Source organism: Polypterus senegalus, chromosome 2 (assembly GCF_016835505.1).
Source record: "Polypterus senegalus isolate Bchr_013 chromosome 2, ASM1683550v1, whole genome shotgun sequence".
Lineage (NCBI taxonomy): Eukaryota > Metazoa > Chordata > Cladistia > Polypteriformes > Polypteridae > Polypterus > Polypterus senegalus.
This window is the reverse complement of record NC_053155.1, coordinates 164,619,463-164,643,026: the sequence shown is the minus strand read 5'-3', so window position 1 is coordinate 164,643,026 and position 23,564 is coordinate 164,619,463. Positions and strand designations below refer to the sequence as shown.

General features: G+C 35.3%; 1 protein-coding gene across 1 annotated transcript in view; it reads right to left on the bottom strand.

Moving 5' to 3' along the window:
- The window catches only part of LOC120524431 (glutamate receptor ionotropic, kainate 1-like), a 491,483-nt gene that overhangs the window by 141,446 nt on the left and 326,473 nt on the right, over nt 1–23,564 (bottom strand). The window contains 1 exon segment of the mRNA XM_039746284.1: nt 16,759–16,872. Coding sequence (XP_039602218.1) covers nt 16,759–16,872 — 114 coding nt within the window.

The following is a 23,564-nucleotide window of genomic DNA, read 5'->3' as shown; positions in this document are numbered from 1 at the left end:
AAGGTTAAGCACAAATGTGTTAAAAATGAAGCTATTTTGGGAATGTAGCTAAATGTATTGCACTGTACCTGCTTTTAGTGAAAGCAACGCTGTTAAGAATCACCATTGTAAAATTAATTTCTGTCATGTGAACACCTAATTACAATTAATTTAAATGGTAAACATTTTTAAGTGGAGCTGTGATACCCAGGATAATGTGAGAAGAGATGTGAGCAACAAATAAATGGACACATAGATTTTATTGCAGTCTACAGATCAGTCCTACCCCGTTCAACATACTGCAGCATCAGCTGTGGAAATAACTAAGACTGTAATTGCGTGTCACCAACATCCATACAGTACATGCAAAGATTCACCCCTGTCTCATTCAACAGGCTTTATATTTGGAATGACTGCTTAGATAACAGTTTAACTAGCTTCCATTTTATTTTGAGCTCTTCAGTTGTGGTGATCACTTTTTTAAACTTGTTCTATGAAACCCCCAGACTGATGTTTACTTGATTGGGTTGACCTCTTCTGTAAGTTGCTTTGGATCAAAGCATTTGCTATGAGAATAAATGTAAATGTAATGTAAATGATAGGATGTTAGCTGCAGTGGCATGCATTTTAAAATTTTTGCAGATTCTATGTATTATCGTGATATTTCCCTCTACCTTTCGGGGATAAGTGTACTCATCAGGTTTGTTAACAGGTTGGTCTACTTTCACACCTTAAGAATATCACACGCATAGCTATATGCATACACACAAACTCTAACCACAACAGTGCACCATGAATGACACTTACACAGCTAGTTAGTCTCTAGCACTTTTAAACATACACGTGCCTTATTAATAATACATACACAACATGTCACTCTCTTAGCACTTCAAGAGACTTACTTATTATTGGCACAAACAACATACAATGTTTAAAATATACCTCAAACCTAAATATTTCTTTGGACTTATATTGTATATTTAAATATACAAAGGATCAACTTATCATGCTTGGTTATTGTCCATTTATCAACAAAGAATGCCTTACTTTAGGTGATGTTCCATGCTATTGAATGGAGCTCTCACCCTCAGCCTTAATAAACCTTGCAGCTCAGAGTGTATCGCAAACTTCCGACTGCTCCAGGTGCTCTTAATATATTCCTTATTACCTCAATCATTCTAGATATGAATACAAAGTATAGAAAGTTAAAAGCAGTGTTGTATTTATTACAGTATTAATAATACCAAATACAACATAGAATAATAAAATAAAATACAGTTGATTGTAAAGATTGGCTCCAGCAGACCCCCGTGACCCTGTATTTGGATTCAGCGGGTTAGAAGATGGATGGATGGATGGATGGATGATTGTAAAGTCTGGAAATATAGAGAGTCTTTAAGCAGAAGCTTTCGCAAAATTAAAGATGTCAAAGAAGAATGTTGCATGGCAGAATTGATTTAGAAATTGATATTCATGAAATGCTTTAGCTGACGATCAGATGAAAACGGTTGCATGTTGCTGGTGCCCTCTCCTGATGTTGCTCTGTCTTCTCCTCTTGACGTCACTCTCTCCCTCTACTGATATCTCTCTGTCCTCTTCGAATGTCGTTTTTAGACAAGGCATATTTATTATAAAATTCCATGGGAGTTTCACAACATGTGATTGTTATATACATCTGATTGGCTGGTTGTCAATATGATGGTGGAATTTGCTCAAACTCTTTAATCTGTTTGAGTATGTCCTTTTCCCAAACAAATTTTTTGATGTTTTATGAATTTTCCTGTCCCAAGATATCAACTGGATTGGCAATTTCTAGTCCCATGGCATCTCCTTCTGATTACAGGTTTTGAAATAATCGAATACAGCTTGAAACATTTTACTACTACATGTAGTAAAAAAAAACAAAAAAAACTCATAGAACTCAAGATATCAAAATTAGCACTAACAAACGACTGTTAAAAATTAAAGAAAAACTTGATCATAAGAATTTGCTCTTCATTCCATTTCACAGTTACAACAAAAATTTAATACAGGTGATCTGAATATTTATTTTTCATTACCCCTTATTGTTTTGGGCAGTGACTGACAACTCAACACCAACCTGAGTCTGATGAAACTAAAATTAAATTACCTAATTAACACTGAAATGGTTCTTTAAAATGGTGATTTTAAAGCTTTATAATAGCAAAAGAAAAATCTGAAAAACAGCAGTTATTTTCCATTGTCTTCAATAATAAAGAAACTCTGCTTCTGCTTGATATGATAGATGCTTAACAATTCTAGCATAAAGCAACAGAAACTCATAGATCTCAGATTTAACAAGCAGAAGTTTGTCTAACTAATGATACAAGATAAACATTCAGACTAAACCTTTTCTTATGCTTGTTCTATATGGTTAACAATTTTTGAAGGTGGTTAAATGCTTCCAGCTATCCATCCATTATCCAACCCGCTATATCCCAACTGCTTGAACTGGTCAAATATCAATTTCCTTTTTTTATTATTTGTATTATTTTTGTATTTTTTGAGAACAAATATTTTTGTCAGTATCTGATTTCTACCTTGCACCTGATACTGTTGGAATAGGCTTTGATGGATTAAGCGGATTTAGTCCTTAATGAATCAATGAATGGAATACATAATATGTAAAAAATTAATTCCTTTTTTGACTGGTAGTCATTGTTGCAAGTTTACAATGGGATGAAGCAAGCCCTTTGCTTTTGTTAAAGCAAGCAGCTCTGATTTTAGTCTATGCAGAATTATGATTTGTATCAATTTTAAAACATCTTTGAGTGTTTTTTAATTAATCCAGTAGTATGTAATGCATTATTTTTATTTTTTTTAAAAAGTATATAGTCAAGTTGCTTGTGCAATTTTTTTTAACTTCCATGAATAAGCAACATATGTGAACAGCCAGTAGTGGCTGGTGAAAAAAGTTTTGTCGGAGGTGCAGTTTTTGGTGGGACAAACTTAAGCAGCAATTATCTATTATATAGTGCCGATCACATCTATCTATCTATCTATATTATTGATCAAGTCTACAGGCTTTTTTTAAAGACATCTCTGAATCCTTAATCGAAAATGTTTTTGATATAGTTAATTGTTCATTGGACACTTGCATTTTTTCTGATTCCCTAAAAATTGTTGTAGTTAAACTATTGCTTAAGAAAAATAAAACTTTTTTATGTAAATTCTAGGAAAAGTTATTTTTCAACAATGAAATATTCTATTCAGGGTAATCATCAGTAAAGTTTCAAGCCAAATCACAAAGCAAAAACTGCATTTGTTAAAGTCAATAACTTGTGTCATAATACCTATTCAGTTCTCGTCCTATTAGATTTGAGTGCATCTGATACCATTGATCACAGCATTCTTATTGACAGAGGGTTGGACTTTCAAGCAGTGCCTTGAGTATGTTTCATTTTTACATTAAAGATGTGAGTGCGGATTAAAACCTTTAATGTTCCCAGTCTTACCCAGAGTGCTGCGTAGCACAGACAGAGCTTAAGAGAGGTATATCTTGTCTATTCTACATCTAACTTTGGCACGTAACTCTTTATATTTGGATTACTAAACTGACAGCCTGCCCTTATTTATGTAATTTGTTTCAACCTGGCCACAAACTTATCTGCGCTTCTATGGAGTTTTTCCACCAGTGAATCCAGAAGGTAATACACTATAAAAGATTCTCTGTGCCTGGAGCAAATCTGCATTTCATTACCCCTAAAGACAAAGTACTCCACTATCAGTATCTCTCTCATTTTTCATTGTCATGTTTTGAGATACCTGCTTAAAACCTTAGAGATTTCAGTCTTTTTCTAACTCTACAAAGTCCTGAAAATGATTTGACATTTCCAATTTTGGGATTGATGTCCTTGAACAGAGTGCACCCTTTACCTATTTCTATCTCACCTTAAGAAGGACTGACTAGTCGAAGTCACTATGCAAAAAGTCCAGCATCAAGCAGGACTTGCATTATGTTGGCCTCATTATCAAAGCTTCTGTTACTGAATTGATCTGCTCCCATTTTATTAAAATTTTAAATACCTTATTCAGGAAATTAAGTTTCCTAACACCATGACTCATTTTTGTTTCTTTTATTTAAATAATAAAATGCACATACTTTTCTTTTTAGTTTACAGGATGCTTGTTAATTACTTACTGTCTTGTAGTCTTGTACTGTCTTTGAAGCTAATACCTTTTTTAGCAGGTTCTGCCAACTTGCCCAGTCCCAAATTCTTCGAAAATCCATACCATAATATTCGCACCCTACCTTTGTAATCTTCCAATAATAAGCTCTTTGGTCTGTCCTATAACATTCATAGCATAAATCCAATACAAATCTTACTCTGCCTCTGCTAATATGGTACCCAGTCCTTTGCCAATTCCACTGTATTTCATAAATCCACATGATCATTAGTTGTCTGATTTTTCTGAAGTCTTGCATCCCAGTTCATCATTTACCACACTCAGAGAGTCATTCCCACCCTATTTTGTTATTCTATACTTGTTGCCAGTCTGCTCAGTCCTATGTAAGTATGCCAGGCTCACCTAACCTGGGCACAAATTCACAGAACCCAACATCTTAAAGCATAACTCGACTCCCCCAACCTGTCTTGCAGCACACCTGCAGGACAAGTCCAACTTAAACCTTATTCTACCTTTATGATTATGATACCTATATTTCCAGGAACATACATTTTGCCCTACTTCCCTTCAGCCCTGCAATTTTCTCAATTTCTTTCTGATTAAACTGAGTCATTTAACTAAGCCTTAGAAAAAATCTGCCTCACACTATTCTCTATTTCAGTATTTCCCAATCTTTTTGTCTGTAATGGCACACTTTTTGTAACCACAATTAACCAAGGTACACCACTATCTTCCTAACCACAAACACATTATATGTGATACATGTGCAAATGGGTGAGACTACTGGACAAGACGGTAAAAGGCACACCAAGATAGCTTTCATGGTGCACTACTGTGCCGTGGTACACTGGTTGAAAAACACTGCTCTAGATGACTGTGGCTACTTTCACAGCACTTGTATTTTTTAGAAAGATGTCTTAGGTCTTGTACCCATGTCATTGTCCACAATGCTTTGATGCTTTGAAACAGCAAATAGGAAAAGCAAAAAAAAAGGTATTAAATCACATCCAGCTATCCAACTCAGTTTGTCATAACAAGAGCAGAAAAAGTCCATGTGTAAGCTTGTCCTCAATCAATTGCCCGCTACTGAATTCTTAAGTCAGCTCAGTCTGGTCCAAGCTCCTTCTTCTTCTTTTCTTCAAGTGAACAAGTTAGGAAGGGATATTTCATTAAAGAAATAACGTAATTTTCTTTGATTACTGAAGTTCCATTTGAAGTTTTCATCATTGTAAAGTCATGCTCACTCATCTGTATTTACGTTAATGACGGGTGTGAATTGTGAACCACTGACATAGTGTGTCGAGGACTGTCCAATTACATTAGTTTAAAAAACCTAAAACAAGACTAATTTGCTGACAATAAATTTAGGAGTGCCTGGAGTGCAGAGAGCTGCATTCCCAGAAAAATCTGAAGGTAATCAATTAAAGGGCACTCTCAGGTCTCCTGCTTGCCAAAAGATCAATGACTTACTGTACATGCACTCTCATTTGGCCAGTTCCCTTCACTCAGGAAATATAGATATTCACACAGAAATTAGACAAGTACAAGTTGAAACCAACTCTTAATGGATTTTGACATGTGCTGACACCAGGCATGTTGTGGAAATAAACCAATTTCTTTCATGATTATTTTGCATTACCTAATTAATTTAAGTAGACTTTTCGAAATATTTGGAGGGAGGATGGTGCTCCAGCGCCCTACATTACAAACCACCACTGTTAACAGTAATGAGCATATAATGATTAACACTAGAATTACCAGAGCCTACGAGAAAGCTCGTAAATCTGGCCCATCTTAAATCCATTCTTACCTCTCCGTCAAAGTCTTTTGTCCTAAATGTAGTTAACACAGAAACGTTTTTCATGTTTTAGTAATAATTGAAAAAATGTAGATATGAAATGTATAATGTGAGAAGCCTGAAATACAAACATGAAATAAACACTTTCACAAAAGGTACAAGTATAACAAAACAAGTGCACTTTTACTAAAGAATTTAACCGAAGAAAAAAGAAAGCAGGTTACGGTAGATGGTTGATAAGACAGCTTGCGTGGTACAAAGCTAAGAACTGCTGCCTTCCAATCAAGAGGTTGTGGTTTCGATATCAGCTGCTTCCCAAATTTACCATTTTCAGTAGTGAACTGCACTTATTGTTAATATCATACAATAAAAGAATACATTTGATTATTATACCCCCTCTTTATTTGAAAAAGGCGTCAGATCTTGTGCGCGAATGAGACTGGGACTGGGAAAACTGTGGACGTAGATGTGAGTGGTGTGTGTGACTGAGAATGGCTGTGGATGTCAATTTGTTTTAATTCAGTTTTATTCTTGAGTGCTCTTGCTCACGCTGAATTAGTATGCACCTTCTGATCCATGATGTCAAAGCCGTGCTGACAAAAAAGAGAGACCTAGGTATATATGACATTTGGAATAATTTATTTTTTGACCTGTATTGTACATTTCGGAAAACGTTGTTGCACTAATACAACATTATATTCATTTGCATACCTTCATGCAGTTGTAGTTAGTGATCGCGTTTGTTCAGTGTCCACATGTTACTGCATGTTGGTATTTCTTTTGAACTCCAGGAGATGCAGAGGACAGATTAGCATAGAGAGTTTAGTTCTGCACTATATACAATCATCAGATGCAAATGTTAGCAGTTCCCACACACACCCAACGACCATCTTTACGACATGTGTGTAAGGTGTGAAGCCTGAAGTCCAAATATCAAATAAACACTTTCACAAAAAGTACAAGTATAACAAAACAAGCAAGCTTTTATTTAAGTATATAACCAAAGAAAGGTTACGGTAGGCGGTTGATGCGACAGCTTGCAAGGTGCAATGCTAAGAACTGCTGATTCCCAATCAAGAGCTTCTGGGTTCGATGCTGGAAGCTTCTCAAGTTTACCGGTTTGAATAGAGAGCTGCTATTATTGTTAATAGTATACAATAAAAATATACATTTGATTTACGTCTGTAACAACTGCTGTAAATTTATAGTGCTTGTCAACTTTACCGTTTTTTTATTCAGTTTTATTCTCTCAGTCGCATTCATGCTCGTCCCGATCTGACACTGCGATTTTCAAATCAGAGAAAACAGAAGCCCTCCCCGCAAGAAATGTCCACTCACATATAAGAACAACACAGCTGCACTAGGCGTAAAGGCAAAAGTCCGGCGTCATCCTGCCAATTAACTGTCCTTCAAAGAAACGGCATGGCTTACACAGCTCACCAACACTAACCGTCCAGATCTAAACACTAGCGTGGTGTATGTGACCAAAAAAAGTCTAACTGCATTCTCGTACCATTGCTCACGTACTAAAGTGTCAGCAGGTATTTTTTGTGGCATTACAGGTCTAATTTGTGGGCATACCCTTGACAATCAAACAGAGGAAGCTCTGCAATATACTTGTGACTTTATGCTGTAGGAAGATAAGTAAATAAATCAAGATAAGTAACATTTGATCTGGCTTTTATATAAGTAACATATAAATGCTTCTTATGCAAAGACCATCACAAAACATAATCACAAACATGAATTTGCATGATATGTTGGCGAGCTCTGTAAGTCATGCTGTTTCTTTGAAGGACAGGTGATTGGCAGGATGACGGCAGACTTCATCCTGTATTCAAAAGGTGCCATCTTTTGTTTTTACGCATGGTGCAGCTACGTTGTTCTTATATGTGAGTGGATGTTTCTTGTGGAGAGGGCTTCTGTTCTCTTTCTCCGATCTGAGTTCACCTCTGTTATAGTGCGTCTTTATTTGAAAATAGCCGTGTAGTAAATAACATTCGATCTGGCTTTTATGTAAGTAACATAGTGAAAAGTCAAGCAAAATGACCCCTTTTATTGCCTAACTAAAAAGATTACAATATGCAAGTTTTTGAGGCAACTCAGGCCCCTTCTTCAGGGAAGATGTAAGTAACATATAAATGTTAAATGTGTTGATAAGCAGCAAACAGCAAGCAGCCTGCTATCACACCAAGCGTACAGTTTTCTCACATCAAGTCTGTTTACCTGCATGTCAAACGCTTAGAGTTGTATAGAGTGAGAAGTCAACCAAAATGACATCTTTTATGAATACTGTGTTGCTATTTGGAACACTTTAATTTCATGTATGTTCCATGTCTACAACAATCTATGTAAACACGTTGTTAAAACAGAAACGTTTTTCATGTTTTAGTAATAACTGACAAAATGTAGACATGAAGTGTATAATGTGTGAAGCCTGAATTCCAAATATCAAAGAAACACTTTCACAAAAGGTACAAATATAACAGAACAAATGCGCTTCCATTCAAAAATATAACTGCAGAAAAAAAACCCGTTTTAGAGTGCGACATTGACACGCATTTGCTACAAGTGCTTCGGTGGCACAACGGTTTGACTGGTAATCAAAATTTCACGGGTTTGATCCTGGACAAGTCTGTTTTGAGAAGTGAGCTGCTTGTATTCTTACTATTTTAGAATAAAAACATACATTTAATTCTAGTCTGTAACAGCCGGTGTAATTTGATACTTGTAAAGTTTAGCTTTTTTTTATTCAGTTTTATTTATCTTTATTTATTTACTTACTTCCTAGAGTGTAAAGTCATAAGTACAGTGCAGAGCTTCCCATGTACAGTAATCCCTCGCTATATTGCACTTCAACTTTCGCGGATTCACTCTATCGCGGATTTTAAATGTAAGCATATCTAAATATATATAACAGATTTTTCGCTGCTTTGCAGATTTCTGCAGACAATGGGTCTTTTAATTTATGGTACATGCTTCCTCAGTTTGTTTGCCCAGTTGATTTCATACAAGGGACGCTATTGGCGGATGGCTTAGAAGCTACTCAATCAGAGCATGTATTACATATTAACTAAAACTCCTCAATGATATACGATATGCATACCGCACGGTGCTTGATTGTTTGCTTGTCTCTGCCTCTATCTCACCCTCTCTGACATTCTCTGCGCCTGATGGAGGGGGTGTGAGCAGAGGGGCTGTTTGCACAGCGGCTGTTGCCTAGTGGATATGGACGCTCCTTTAAGAAATGCTGCTTTATCGCGGTGCTTCGGCATATTTAAAAGCACAAAAGCACACGTATTGATTTTTTGATTGTTTGCTTTAATCTCGTGCTCTTTCTCTCTCTCTGATGTTCTCTGCACCTGACGGAGGAGATGTGAGCAGAGGGGCTGTTTGCACAGAGGCTGTTTGCTTAGTAGATACTGATGCTATTCTAAAAAATGCTGCTTTATTGCGGTGCTTAGGAATACTTAAAAGCACACGTATTGATTTTTTGATTATTTGATTTTCTTTGCGAGCGCTCTCTCTCTCTCTCTCTCACTCCTTTGAAGAGAAGATATATTTGCATTGTTTTAATTGTGAGAAAGAAGAAAGAAGATCTCTGTCTTGTCATGGAGCACAGTTTAAACTTTTGACTAAAGGGTGTTATTTCATGTCTAGAGGGCTCTAATAATGTTAACAGTGTGGGAGAGTTTATAAGGGCTTAAAATATATAAAAATAACCATACAAACATATGCTTTCTACTTTGCGGATTTTCATCTATCGCAGGGGTTCTGGAACACAACCGCCACGATCGAGGAGGGATTACTGTACATATACAAATTACAGAGATGGCAAAAGAGCAACGTGCATTCTTGCTCCGATGTAGAAACGTCGTCATGATCTGAGCTGACCTATGTTATAGCACGTCTATGTGAAAATGGCAGTTTCAAATGTGTTTGGAATCGTGAACGCGGTTGAGAGAATAAAACTGAATAAAAAAAACAACAGAAAAACATTTCTGTTTTAACGATGTGCTTATATAGATCATTGTAGACAGGAACACACATGAAATACAAGTGTTCCAAACAACGATATAGTATTCATAAAAGGTGTCCTTTTGCTTGACTTCTCACTCTATACAACTCTAAGCAACTGACACGCAGGTAAACAGACTTAAGCTGAAAAAACTGTGCGGGGTGGGGGATGTGATAGCAGGCTGCTTGCTGTTTACTGCTTATCAACACATTTAAAGGACAAAAGACGCTGATGGAGAGGTGCGAAGAGTTTTAAGGTGGGACGGATCTACAAGTTTTTTCGTAGGCTCTGGTAATTCTAGTATTAACAAACTGCAATGGCTTAAATAGTTTAAATAAACACTGCACTTTATAAAATACATTTTGAAATTGTGTTCTGTAATGCATAAAATATTCTTTTTTTAAAAAAATATACATTAAAATGTTTTAAGTGTTGAAATTTTTCATATGTTTTCATTCATTACATTAAATTCCAAATGTAAATCACAGAACTTGAGTTCTTGATTAGTATTTTGATCATTTTACTTTTATTCTAATAAATTTTTAAATGAGTACCTTGACTTACATAATATTTTTTAAAGTAAATATACTTAGAACAAAACATACTAGTTATTTTATTCTTGCATTTTTTGATTATGCCGGAGACCTTGAGCTATCATATTATATAAAACATTTGCACTGTTACAAATAATTAAACTATATGTTTCATTTATTAAGTAGCTTGAAACCTACAAATAAAACTGTTTTATAGACTTGCAAATGAGAACATTTTATGACAAGTTAAGACTAAAACAAAAAATATGGTAAAATTAGAAAAACGGATGTTAACTGTGTCAGTGAGTAAGATACATTTATACAGTAAACTGAACATACTTGGCTGAAAAAGAGTTAATTGCCTCAGCAACCTTAAGAACTGACTACAGACTCATGACGGTTAATTATATGAAGAAAAAACAGACCTGAATAAACCCAAAAACAACATCATCTAGAACATATTCAACAGATACAGCAGATATGCGGAAAGAGCAGATCATTTATTTTAGAAAAAGAAGGAACAGATACCATTTGTTTAAAAGCAGAACATATTTAAACTCCTTTCAAGGCCAAGAAAGAACAGATGGTCAAAGTAAAATACAAGCAAGAAACTCTTGGGACAGAAGACATGCCAATACAACCTAAAGGAGATGGGGCATGCTGGTAGTAGGGGAAATTGAAAACAATGCAAAATGGTTGCAAAGAAGAATAACAAACAATGGGATTGTTGATTCTGGGTTGTATACCTTCTTAAACAATGACCTATGCCACAGAGAAAGTGAGTGCATTCCATGAGTTTCAATATGATTCACACTTCATTCCTAGAAAGGTTCATGAATGCAAGAGACGTTTATAGATGACAGAGAGTTTTTAAACTTTTAGAGAAAAAAAAAGATAATCCCAAACTGAAAACTGTAGACAAACTGTTAATCTATTTCTTTACCCAGATTATACTAGAATGAGTGGAACTCACCAAGAATGACAAGTGTGAGTATAAGAAGCCTACCTGATACAGTTCAAACCCTAATGGCCATGAAGAGATATTAGTTCAGAGAATTGTCCAAAACATACAGTTTTGTGATTGTTTGACAAATTAGGACTTGTTTTTCAGTAATTAAAAAAGCTTTGTGCACTAAATCACATGAAATGAAAATGTTTTAAAATCTGCAGTTATAAAAAAAAACACTAAAGGAACATATGTATTCCTTTGATATGGAAAATGAGTAGATCACCTACTGTGTAATCTGTGAAGGTAAATTACCCTCTTTCTCTGTAATAGCCTACAGTATTCTAGAAATGTTAAAATCTTAACAAAAAACAACATTTTGAACTAATGAGCAGTGATATTTTCATAACGAAAACGAGAACTACAACTAAAATATTGTTTTTCATTATACAACAACGATAACTGAAATTAAGACAACCAGAGAAACTAAAACTAAATGAAAATAAAAATTAGTGATATGTGAATGAACTAAAACAAGAACGAAAACTGAGTAAAATAGAAAAAAACAGCAACTGCTTTTTCGTTCAGTCCGGCTCAGTAGTCCAGAGGGTTTTTTGTAGGTAGTCCTGAGTGTTCAATTATGTTGTGCTGTTTACTATGTGGTGATCTTGTACCTTGGGCTTACTGTAGTCACGTGGCACAACATCCGTAAAGGACCATAGCTTGTTTGTTGAGCACATTTGACTCATTGGGTTGAAGCAGTAAGCACTTGTGGTTAATGATGGTGTGTTTTGCAGAGATGTTTGTGGGTAGAAAGCGAGAAAGTAACATGCGGAAATACTTTAATTACAGTGCAGATGATAAAATCAAATGTAGCATGCAAGAAGAAAAAAAGAGTCTCGGAGTTTCAGTGTAAGACCAGCTAGATCAGTACTTAGTGGAAGTCCAGCACTTCTCTGGCACCTGGACTGCACTTCAGTACTGGAACGTGTGGTCATGGGAAGCAGGTGAGGCTTTTCATGAAAAGTAAAAAAACTAATAATGATAACATAAAATACATTTGTCTACAGGCCTGTGCTATAAATTTGTTTTCTGTGTTATTCCAATAATTGTGATAATTTTTATAGTCAAAATCACTGAATGGGCGCATTTCCTGTTCAAATACTGGGGAGAAATGCAAGGTGTGCAAGAGATGAGCCTCACCTCACCTCGGATTGCGCTCTCCCTCACACACTGGGGTGATGCATGCAGTTGGTGCATGCCTGTTGCTGTCTCTCTGTAGGTCTCCAATATAATGTGGGCAAACATGTTTATTATACACCCTGACTTTCCACAGTGTCGCTATTGTCTTTAATGAATGTGTGTGATATATTTAGTCTTGCTGATCGGACATAGAACCACAGTTAAAAGGCCCAAGGTGAAGCAGACAGTACCTGCTGCCCTGAAGGGGGGCGCATGTAAGCCCTATAGGTGCTTGTTGCTGCTGTTCTTCTACACAGAGGCACCAATAAGTTAGCGATATCAGAAAGTCAAGTGCACTGCAGAGGTCCAAATATTTTTATTTTTTGTTCTGACTGACGGCCAAAAAGGAAGATTAAGACTTTTAAAACTAAAGGAAAATAATGAGGAATTTTACAAGAAAGTGACAGAGATTTTCATGGAGAAGAACAGGTGCATGGACTTCATTTACGAATAAAGGTAAGACCATAAATGGTTTTCAAATTTATAAATAGAAAAAGGGATCAGACTAAGAAAAAACAATTCAATATTTAAAAACTAAATTTTGACCTTAAATAAAATATTCTTTTGTTTTTCTTGTTATCCATTTGTTGAACAGTCTGTATTAAAATTGATTAAAGCATCATAATTAAAAGCCTTTAAAAATAACTAAATATTTTAATTAAGGTCAAACTAAAATCCATTTTTTTGTACACCCCTCTATACTTTCATTTGTTTTTAATGAGTATGATTTGTGAAATTGCAATGGTGAATTTAGAACACATGGAGGGTGCAGAGTAAATGCGCTCTCTCCACTCTCTCTTGCCTCTATAAATGTAGTGTTCTTTCTTAGCCAGATACAGTATGTTCCTTACCTGTGTGTGTGTAAGGAATGCTGATGAGATATGAAACATAGTGAATAGTCAATGTGCATGCTGCCAACTGAATAGTGAATAAGCTACTCTTTTGGTTTCATGTATTTTGAAAATCTGACTCTGAAGGAGTCAGTGCCTCACCAGCCATAAACCTCACCTTAAGTCACTGCTTCAGTACTGGCAGCAAAAATTGTCAACATACAGTCAGCTGGTGCCCCTCATAGTGCCGAGGACCTTGTCTGTGCACCTGCATTACAGGCATTTGTCAAGCAAATATTTTCACTGTGTGAATGTGTCAGCATTTGTGGTCTTGCAACAGAAATAAAACAAAAATTGTACTAATATTATGTAAAAAGGCCAGAACTAAAAAAAATAAAAACTAAAATTTTATGCAGAGAACTAAATAAAAATTGTTGACTGCACTTAAAACTAGAATGAAATAACAATAAAAATTAATTTTATAAAATAAAATAAAAACTAAAACTACAATTAATATCAGAACTGAAATATCACGGCAATGAGACATGTAAATATTGAGAAGTACTAGGTCTAGGGAAAAAAAAAGACTTGTAAAGTCAAAGTAGAAAACCATTTCAAAGATACTTAACATCCTTCTTTACAGTAAATTTCACACCAAAGGGGAAAAAAAAACACAGTACTGTCACACTGTTAAGGTCTAATTAGTCCCTCAAAGCTTACTTGCCAGACAACAAGGTAAATTATACTAAGGTGAAGAAATCCGTTTCCATCCATCACTTTTCTGAAGTATGTGGTAAAAATAGTGATTGCATATAAACACTTGGGAACTATTATAGACAATAACCTTAATTGGAATACATATAAAATTATATATTCTAGATACAGTCAGTGTTTTTTTCTTCCTTCATAAACTCAGACTATTTAAAGTGGACAAGGACCTCATGTTGTCTTCTTATTGCAGTGTGATCCTGTCTATTATCACTTTCAGCTTCATTGACTGGTTTAGCACTCTGACAGATCAAAAAAAAACAAAAAAAACTCCAAGAGATTACCAAACATGCAGCTAAATTTATTGGGGCTGCTGTAGATGATTTGGTAAGTGTTTGTCACTTAGGAATGTTGAAAAAAATGGAAATCATCTTCCCTTATGACACACTCATTAAATGCAGAATTTAACTTCAGTAAATCAGGGAGCACATTTGCTTTAAAGACACACAAATAACTCCAGAAATTCCTTACTTCCTTTGTAAATAGAGAATTTTAAAGATAAACAAAATTTCAGAAGTTTATAGTATTTCATCTGCACCATTTGAGGTGAAAAGACACTATTAACCTAAAAGAAGTAGATTAAAAAGAAATCTGTTTTTAAACGACACAAATATTTTAGAATTTGCGAACGTTTTAATCTGTTTTGTCTGTATTTATTTGTTTTATTTGATTTCTGTTTATGCTTTCTTGTATTAAATAAAAACCTTGAACAAGGAAACTTTGTGGCCACTTATGCACAAGGTGTCCTGCCAGTGCACTATTTCAAAGTTGTTTGTGTATTTTGCAATAACCTCACAACTCAATCAAAAGCAATAATGGTATTTTTAAATATTCAAGGGTGGAATTCGCATTCTCTCTATGTAATTTTTCAGAACATTTTGCCTAGACTCTGCAGGCTCCAAGGGCCTACACAAGCAACATGAAAAAAGACTAGTGTTGCCAAGCAAATACTTTTTTACATATCCTTAGTATATAAAGAAAAGAAGAGAACAGAAGAATTTTTTTTCCAGATAAGAAATTACTTTGAGCATATTATGGGAAATTGGAAAATTTTGATTGCAACAACTAAATTTAGTTTACTGTATACATTTTAATAACACGTTAAAATATTGGGGCTAGTTAACTGCTTATTTAATTTTTGATCAAGAAAACTATCTACTTCGAGGTGGGGAGCCCCATTTGCACATAATGCAAAGATTCCACTGGTTCTAATATGTCTAAAATTTAATTAATTCATTCATTCATTCATTATATGTTTCTTAGTTTATGTAATATGAAAGACACCCTTCCAAATGCATTACCACTGCAAGAAATGCTATTCAGTGATAGTACCCAGGTGTAAATTGCTGAATTTCTCCTTCAGCTTGCACTTGACCACATTTACAGTACATATTCTTTTTTACCTTAACAAATCCTCTCTTGCTGCTGTTATTACCATTACTGAATGTTGGAGCCAATGTGTAAACTGGTGTCTCTCTTTTGCAGGCAACTAGGCAAGAAACACTGAAAGTTTTCACACTAATAATCAGTCACATTGTTTTGATATGTGTGATGAAAAGGACCATAGAAAATATGAAAAACTGTTGACACTTCAGTTATTTTGATTTAGTAAAAAACATATAGAAAGTTGCTTGAAATTAAATCAAGATGTTTTTCATACAATTGGGAGTATGAAGTATATAGCTGGTTTGAACGCAGAGAAGAGAAAAGACAGCACAGACTGGATGGAGGAACCTGCAAGTATCATTTGGACACTTTTCTTCAGAACTGAATCATGTGTTATAAGGTATGGCAGAATAGTTATTCTCAATTAAATATTAATGCTCTTTAACTAATTATATATCAGGCAAACTAGAAAAATCTGGCATGATGTTTGGATAGCTGTTGATGTAGTCAATACAGTATATGCCAAATACTATTCCCTATTTGGAGAAAGATCCCACACAACCATTGGAGGGGTGAGGAGGCTGCCTGAGATTATGGAACTGCAACGCATTGAGCCTTTTACAGGCAATGGGAAAAATGCCACTATTAACAATATTTTCACATCATTCCCAGTGGCAAACAAGTTATTTGCCTAAAAGGAAAACTTGCATAGTATAGCAATAAAGATGTGATGGACGCTATTTTTTTAAACTGAATATGTATTACAGCATGTGAATTAAAATATATGCAAACAAGATAGTATGTGCCAAGAAATTCATTTTGCAATTAAATGGTTTATATGTATTTCATATTAGGCTATTTGTTGTTTTTAGTGGCAGGGCAATAGATTTGTGCTAACAGGATGCAGAGTTAATGGGCCATTTGGGAGTAATAAAGGATACGGACATCATTTGGCACCCTATTAGCAGCTATTGTACTTAAACATGCATGTCAGTTCTAGTGTTAATAATGTTTAAAACACTTAAATGAAAAAGAAAATAATCAATTTTATGAGAATTATGAAAAATAATACTTAAAATTAATATAACAAGGTAACATTTCATGCTTACCAGAATTGTAGTCACAATAAGTGTTCTATTTGCCATGGAATCTGTAATATTTGTTGTCTTTTCTTTATAACTGTCAGTCATGTTAAGGCCACCATTTGAATTCCAAATTCCAATCTGTGGAGCAATAACAAGTTTTTAAAGACATTTTACTTGAAAATACAGCAATAACATGTAGACCTCTTTGGAGACATTTATACTAAAACCAGACACTCAGTACAACATTACATAAATAACATATAAAATAAATAACATAACTACAATAACCTGTTCATTCATTTTCAGAACCTGCATATGTAGTTGTAGAAGTTGGAGCTCACCCTAGTAGCATATTGTACAAGGCCAGAACCAGCCTGAGAAAGAAAACAAGTCCCTTGCTAGCCACATATACAAACGCTCATACTGGATCAGTTCATATATTAAAATGTAGTTTTCTGCGTGACCTTTAAGAATAAAAAGAAATATGTGCACCTGGAGTGAACCACTGCAGACAGAGTAAGAAATGCACAATGAGATAACGATGTTAACATCATACTACTTAACGATTATTATTTTTAATATACAGTATTGATATGGTAATAATTAAGGCTTAACCAATAATATCAGGTGCCGATATTTAGTTCCTATTGGTTGAACATGCACTGATAATATGGTGCTAAAATTCTTCCAAGCAAAGCATATTAATTAAGTTATTTTTCTGGTATAAAAAAGCCTCAATTTGAAAAGCCACACCCTTTAACCTATATATAGTATGTATTAAAATAAAAAATGACATTAAAAAAATTGATCATTAACGCTAAAGTTCACCCACATTCATCGGATTGGCTGCCCAGCGCTGTCTCAGCTGTAGAATGGCTAACTGGGGGAGGCAGCTTGATGGCTGAGGTGTCCAGGACTATAAATAAATCCAAATCATATTATGTGTCATTTACTGTTATATTCTACTCCGTACTTGTAATATTTTTATTTTTATATTGTATTGAGGATTACTTCTGTTCTGTTCTGTGTATTATATTGTATTGACCCCCTTCTTTTTGACACCCACTGTACACCCAACCTACCTGTAAAGGGGTCTCTCTTTGAACTGCCTTTCCCAAGGTTTCGTCCATTTTTTCCCTACTTTTTTGGGAGTTTTTCCTTGTCTTCTTAGAGAGTCAAGGCTGGGGGGCTGTCAGAAGGCGGGGCCTGTTAAAGCCCATTGTGGCACTTCTTGTGTGATTTTGAGCTATACAAAATTAAATTGTATTGTATTGTATTGTATTCTCTGGAACTGAGAATGAGACAACTTTTTACAGAGTATACATAAATTAAAAAAATTACATATTGTTAAGCTTGAAGTGCACTGTTTTCCTGTTAAAATGCTATATTGAAAGTTTTTCTACATTTTCCAATATCTTCACCTGTGCCAAAAAGCTGCAGCATGGTCTACTCCAAATGTGCATAATATTTTCACAAAGTAGCTAAGATTACCTTTGTTTCAAAGCCCTAGAATTTATCAAATAAAGAAAGAATATGCAGAAGTTAAGCTTCTTAATGGTTATACTCTGTACGCCTCAGTAGTTACATAACAGTGAATTTACACCATCAGAGTCAGATAAGTATTTGCTACTATTCCAGCATCTCTTTTCTAATTAAAATAATGTGCAGGTTTTTATTCAGTCTAATTGTTGAAATATCTAGTCTATTAGCTTTCAAAAGAGCAGCAGTTTAGCTTTGTATTATATATAGATTTGCCTTTGTAAAATTTAGATTTTGCTTGATAAGACACTTTGTCAGTAAATTCAAAACCTGTGTTTCATCATCAACATAATAGTGTGTTTTTAAACTACAAGTTTTATTTCCAAAAAAGCAACTGAAATCCTTTGCTCTCGCACATGGTACTCTGGATCTCAAGCAAATCAAACATTTTTTATACAAATAAGAAGCTTTCCCAAAATGCCTTGCTGGCTACAAAATTATTTGAATTTGTGAAACGAAGTGTTGTGTGTCTGACTGCATCAACAAAATCTTCATATATTACACAACTTTACAAAGCCAAGATGTTTACTTTTACATCCACACCTTTTCTGTATGCTCCATACTGGTCCTGTATGACCAGTGAAAAAAGCTGCCAAAATAGTTATACTATTTGCTTGGCTGAATGCGTTGCAATTAATAAGTTTTATACAACCAGAAAAATTCAGAAGTGAAAAATGGGCCCCCTTAGGTTTCTCATTGTTAGAATTCATTAAAAAAAAAACAGTGCCATTTAGTCTATGTAAATTTTAAGTTAAAGCAAACTCATGGGAAAACATCACACATTAAATTTCTTTTCATTCAGATTTTTTCCCAGGAAAACCTAATATTGTACTTAAACACACCAGCAATATTGGTACTGTATACATAATTTTTTGGTCACCTTTATAGATATTGTTCTAAAAATCAATTGATCAGTCACTAGTAATGATAAGTACGTAACTAAAATTCTTATGGTCTGATTAATGACTAAAAATGCTTGTTGACTATAACAGTAATGCTAATCCTTTTCAGCAATCAAACAAATTACAGACAAGCTATTATTCATAGAAAGTACACAAGAAAATGAACATATCCAGCAACATTGACGAGCATTTGTGGAATGTAGGCAAAGTATCCCTCAATGGATTGAGTTCAAAAGGTGGGCCCTAGAAACTTCTCAGTCCACTTCAGGATTATGGGGGGTAGAGTCTATCCCACTGGAACTGTGGAACTGGGAAAAAGAATGAAAACAGACCTGAGCAGGACTGTAGTCTATCATTGACCTTCTTGCTCACACACACTCACATAAACACACATACACACCCCATCTTCATATACAGTGACAACTTGCAAGTGCCAAATAACATAATTTAATTAAAAAAAAGAAAAAGTTTAAATTAATTAATTATGTGCTTTAGCATGTGTGGCTTAGTAATCTTCATGAAATGCAAAATTATTCAGTTATGATAAATATGAGGGAATAGCAGAAGTGATCAACAAACTTTATTACAGTGAGTGACCATTATGGATATCAGGTAAATGTGGCATCAAAAATGATGACAAATTATAGGGTGATCAGATGTTTAAATTGTCAAACAGGGAAACTTGTGTAGCATGTATGCCTATGTATCAAACCCATTCTGATTTGTTTAATGCCTGCTTTATCTCATCAATATCATCAGAGAAGAGATCAGAGCATGGGAAAAACACATATGCAAATGAACACATAGGATTGCACACAGTGTTTAAAGTATGAACAAATAAATGCCAGTGCTCTGTTTTTGTCTGCTTCTTGTTCCTTGTTGTGATGCTGTTTAAATATAAGACAAGCTGTTAATCAAGTGGAGTTCCATCTTGGGGTTTTTTGCATGTTGTAACAATATTTGTTTTTGTGAAGCAACGTTTGCAGAACTGAAAAACTGTATTAGATGAACAGCCTGCTAAAACCGGAACATTTTGATATTCTTCATTTTTTTTTTTTTTTGGGAGGCATAGGCTGAAATTGGAACTGTCCTTGTCACCAGGAAGTCTGGTCACCCTATTTAATTACAGAGTCAGTTTAAATTCATATCTAAATAACGTTTTGTTTTCCTTGTTTGAATTTTATAATTTTATAGTTAGTAAAATCATTTATGTTACAGTGGGTTTTAACCTTTTTGACAAGTATACTGTTTGTAGTTAGGGAATCTCTTCATGTATACTGTTTATAGTTAGGGAATCTCTTCATGGAACAGGGATTTCTCTATGTTTTTTTGAAAGGCTCAATTGATTCAAGTTCGATTGAAGACCAAGGTTCCCATGCAGGATTTTGAGTGGCTTGATCAATTAATAATGGATAGAAGAGCATGTTTCTTCAGGGCTTACTTGCGGTTGCCATGCATACATTTTCATGTACTGGCGCAAAATGTCAATATACTGGTGCTGGTCTATGGGAAACACTGGCTTAAAGCAGTAAGAGGAATGAAATGCTGGTGAACTGGCTCTCTTCTGTTTGTGATCAAGCTGAATGGGAAGTGAACAATGACCCTGAGGTACTTAAACTCCTCCATTTGAGGTTGTATCTCACCTCCCATTCAGAAAGGACAGTCCATCTTTTTCCTACTAAAGATCATGGCATTAGATCTGGAGGTGCTAATTCTTGTCCCTGCCACTTCACACTCGGTCACAAACCATCCCAATGCATACTGAAGTTCATAGCCTAACTAGCAGAATGTTAGGCTATATACAGTAGCATGCTACACATCATGCTATTAGTTCATCATGTACTAGTTTTTGTGTACAGAATAGAAAAATAGACATAGAAGTGCCAAAAAAAGTCCAGAGAAGAGCAACTAACATGATTCCAGAACTGCAGGGGATGAGTTATGAGGAAAAATGAAAACATTGGGAGACAGTTTTATAAGCACATTTAGCCTTTAATGTGCTGAGAAGTAAATAACATCCATCCATCCATTTTCCAACCCGCTGAATCCGAATACAGGGTCACGGGGGTCTGCTGGAGCCAATCCCAGCCAACACAGGGCACAAGGCAGGAACCAATCCTGGGCAGGGTGCCAACCCACCGCAGGACACACACAAACACCAAGCACACACTAGGGCCAATTTAGAATCACCAATCCACCTAACCGGCATGTCTTTGGATTGTGGGAGGAAACCGGAGCGCCCGGAGGAAACCCACGCAGACACGGGAGAACATGCAAACTCCACGCAGGGAGGACCCGGGAAGCGAACCCGGGTCTCCTAACTGCGAGGCAGCAGCGCTACCACTGCGCCACCGTGCCGCCCATAGTAAATAACATCTAATCCGTTATTCATTCTTCAAATACGAGCCCTCAAATTGTGCAGTATAAGCATTAGCCACTGTGCCACCATATAACATATAACATATATGTTTTAAAATATCTGCAGCAAGTAGTTGGATTAAACCTAGACTGATACGTATTTTTAAGGCTTCTGTTATTCTAGGCATACATGCTGCAATTGTTAGAAATTGAGGTGAAGCGACTATTCACCCTTTGCTCATTTTAAAAAACATGAGTCAAAGGCATCTCAAAAAGTCTTTAAACCGTAATTAGAGAATTAGTACAATGACTTGAGACTGTTACTTTAAAATTAGCTAACTGAGACCAAGGGAACACAGTTGGAAACTTGTTAAGGGTAAACTTTTGCACAACATTAGGATGTTTTTCTGAACACAGAGAACCACAGACACATGGAATAATTTACCAAATAGTTTGGTAGACAGTAACACTTTAGGGACCTTCAAAACTCAATCTGATGTCATTGGATAGGACTGGTGAGTTTTGTTGGGGTGAATGGCCAGTTCTTTTCTAATTTTTGTAATGTTGTAATATTTCTAATGTACACACTGCACTTAAGTTAAAAATGTAACTTAGACTCAGAAAGGATTTAAATGTGAAAATTTAAATGACTAGGTAAACTTGGTTGCAATATATGAGCTATATCTTTGTGTTTTACATCAATTTAATCACTATAAATATGTGCCATGTACGTTATACAGGATGAACTATGCACAAATGTCATTATAGTAATGACATCAGTCTCCATGACTCTGAAAATCCTTCAAGAAGAATAGTCAGTACAGATATGTTTGCTGCTCCCAGCACTGTACCAACTGCAGGACAACCTAAGGACATGGAGTCCACTTGAGAAAGTATGTAGACCTTTCCAGGCTGTCCTAAATTGTAGCCTTTAGAAACAATTTGAAGTTCACATGAAGGAGCCTTAGCTGATTGCTGCTGCAGCACTACTTCTTAAATTGCAAACATTCTGGATCATGCGGTTATGATTATTGGAAAACAATTATGGAAGTGGTAAGGCATTTTTTGTTTTGTTTTACTGCTTACTACAAAGGGTTTTTTAAAGATTAACAATCATTTCTTTGGGTTTACTTATTAGTTTTATAATGTGAATTAGCTTTCCTGGATTAAAAAAAAAAACATCTGTGGTGGTTAAAATGTACATTAGCTGTCAATACTTTTTTATTAGAAGATTTATGTTTGATTGCATGCAAATTAATCTTTCTGCATACATCTTTTATTCAAGTTGTCTATATGAATTTAGAAATATGCATTACACCAGAATTCAGTTTGTGGCTAAATCTTAAGATTCCACAATCGCTGATAAAGAGGACTTTTTGCATTTCAGAAATCAGGAAAACTAAAAATTGAAATACAAAATAATTGATTTTCCCACTCAGCATGGGCACCTAACTAAATTTAACTAACACTAATAGGTAAACATTATAATGTTCAAAAAATAAAGAAATTCATTATTTAGGTCCTTTACATTTTGTACTTCTTATCAGTGTTTTTTTAGGAAAGAGTGAGATGAGATCAATGGTCTTCTTCTTTCGACTGTTCCCGTTAGGGGTCGCCGCAGTGGATCAACTTTTTCCATATCTTTCTGTCCTCTACATTTTGTTCTGTTACACTTATCACCTGCATGTCCTCTCTCACCATATCCATAAACCTTCTCTTAGGCCTTCCTCTTTTTATCTTGCCTGGCAGTATCTCTCCTCTGCACTTGTCCAAACCAGTGCAATCTCACCTCTCTGACTTTGTCTCCCAACCGTCCAACTTGAGCTGACCTCCTAATGTACTCATTTCTAATCCTATCCATTCTTGTCACGCCCAGTGCAAATCTTAACATCTTTAACTCTGTCACCTCCAGCTCTGTCTCCTGCTTTCTGGTCAGTGCCACCATCTCCAACCCATATAACATAGCTGGTCTCACTTCTGTCCTGTAGACCTTCCCTTTCACTCTTGCTGATACCCATCTGTCACAAATTA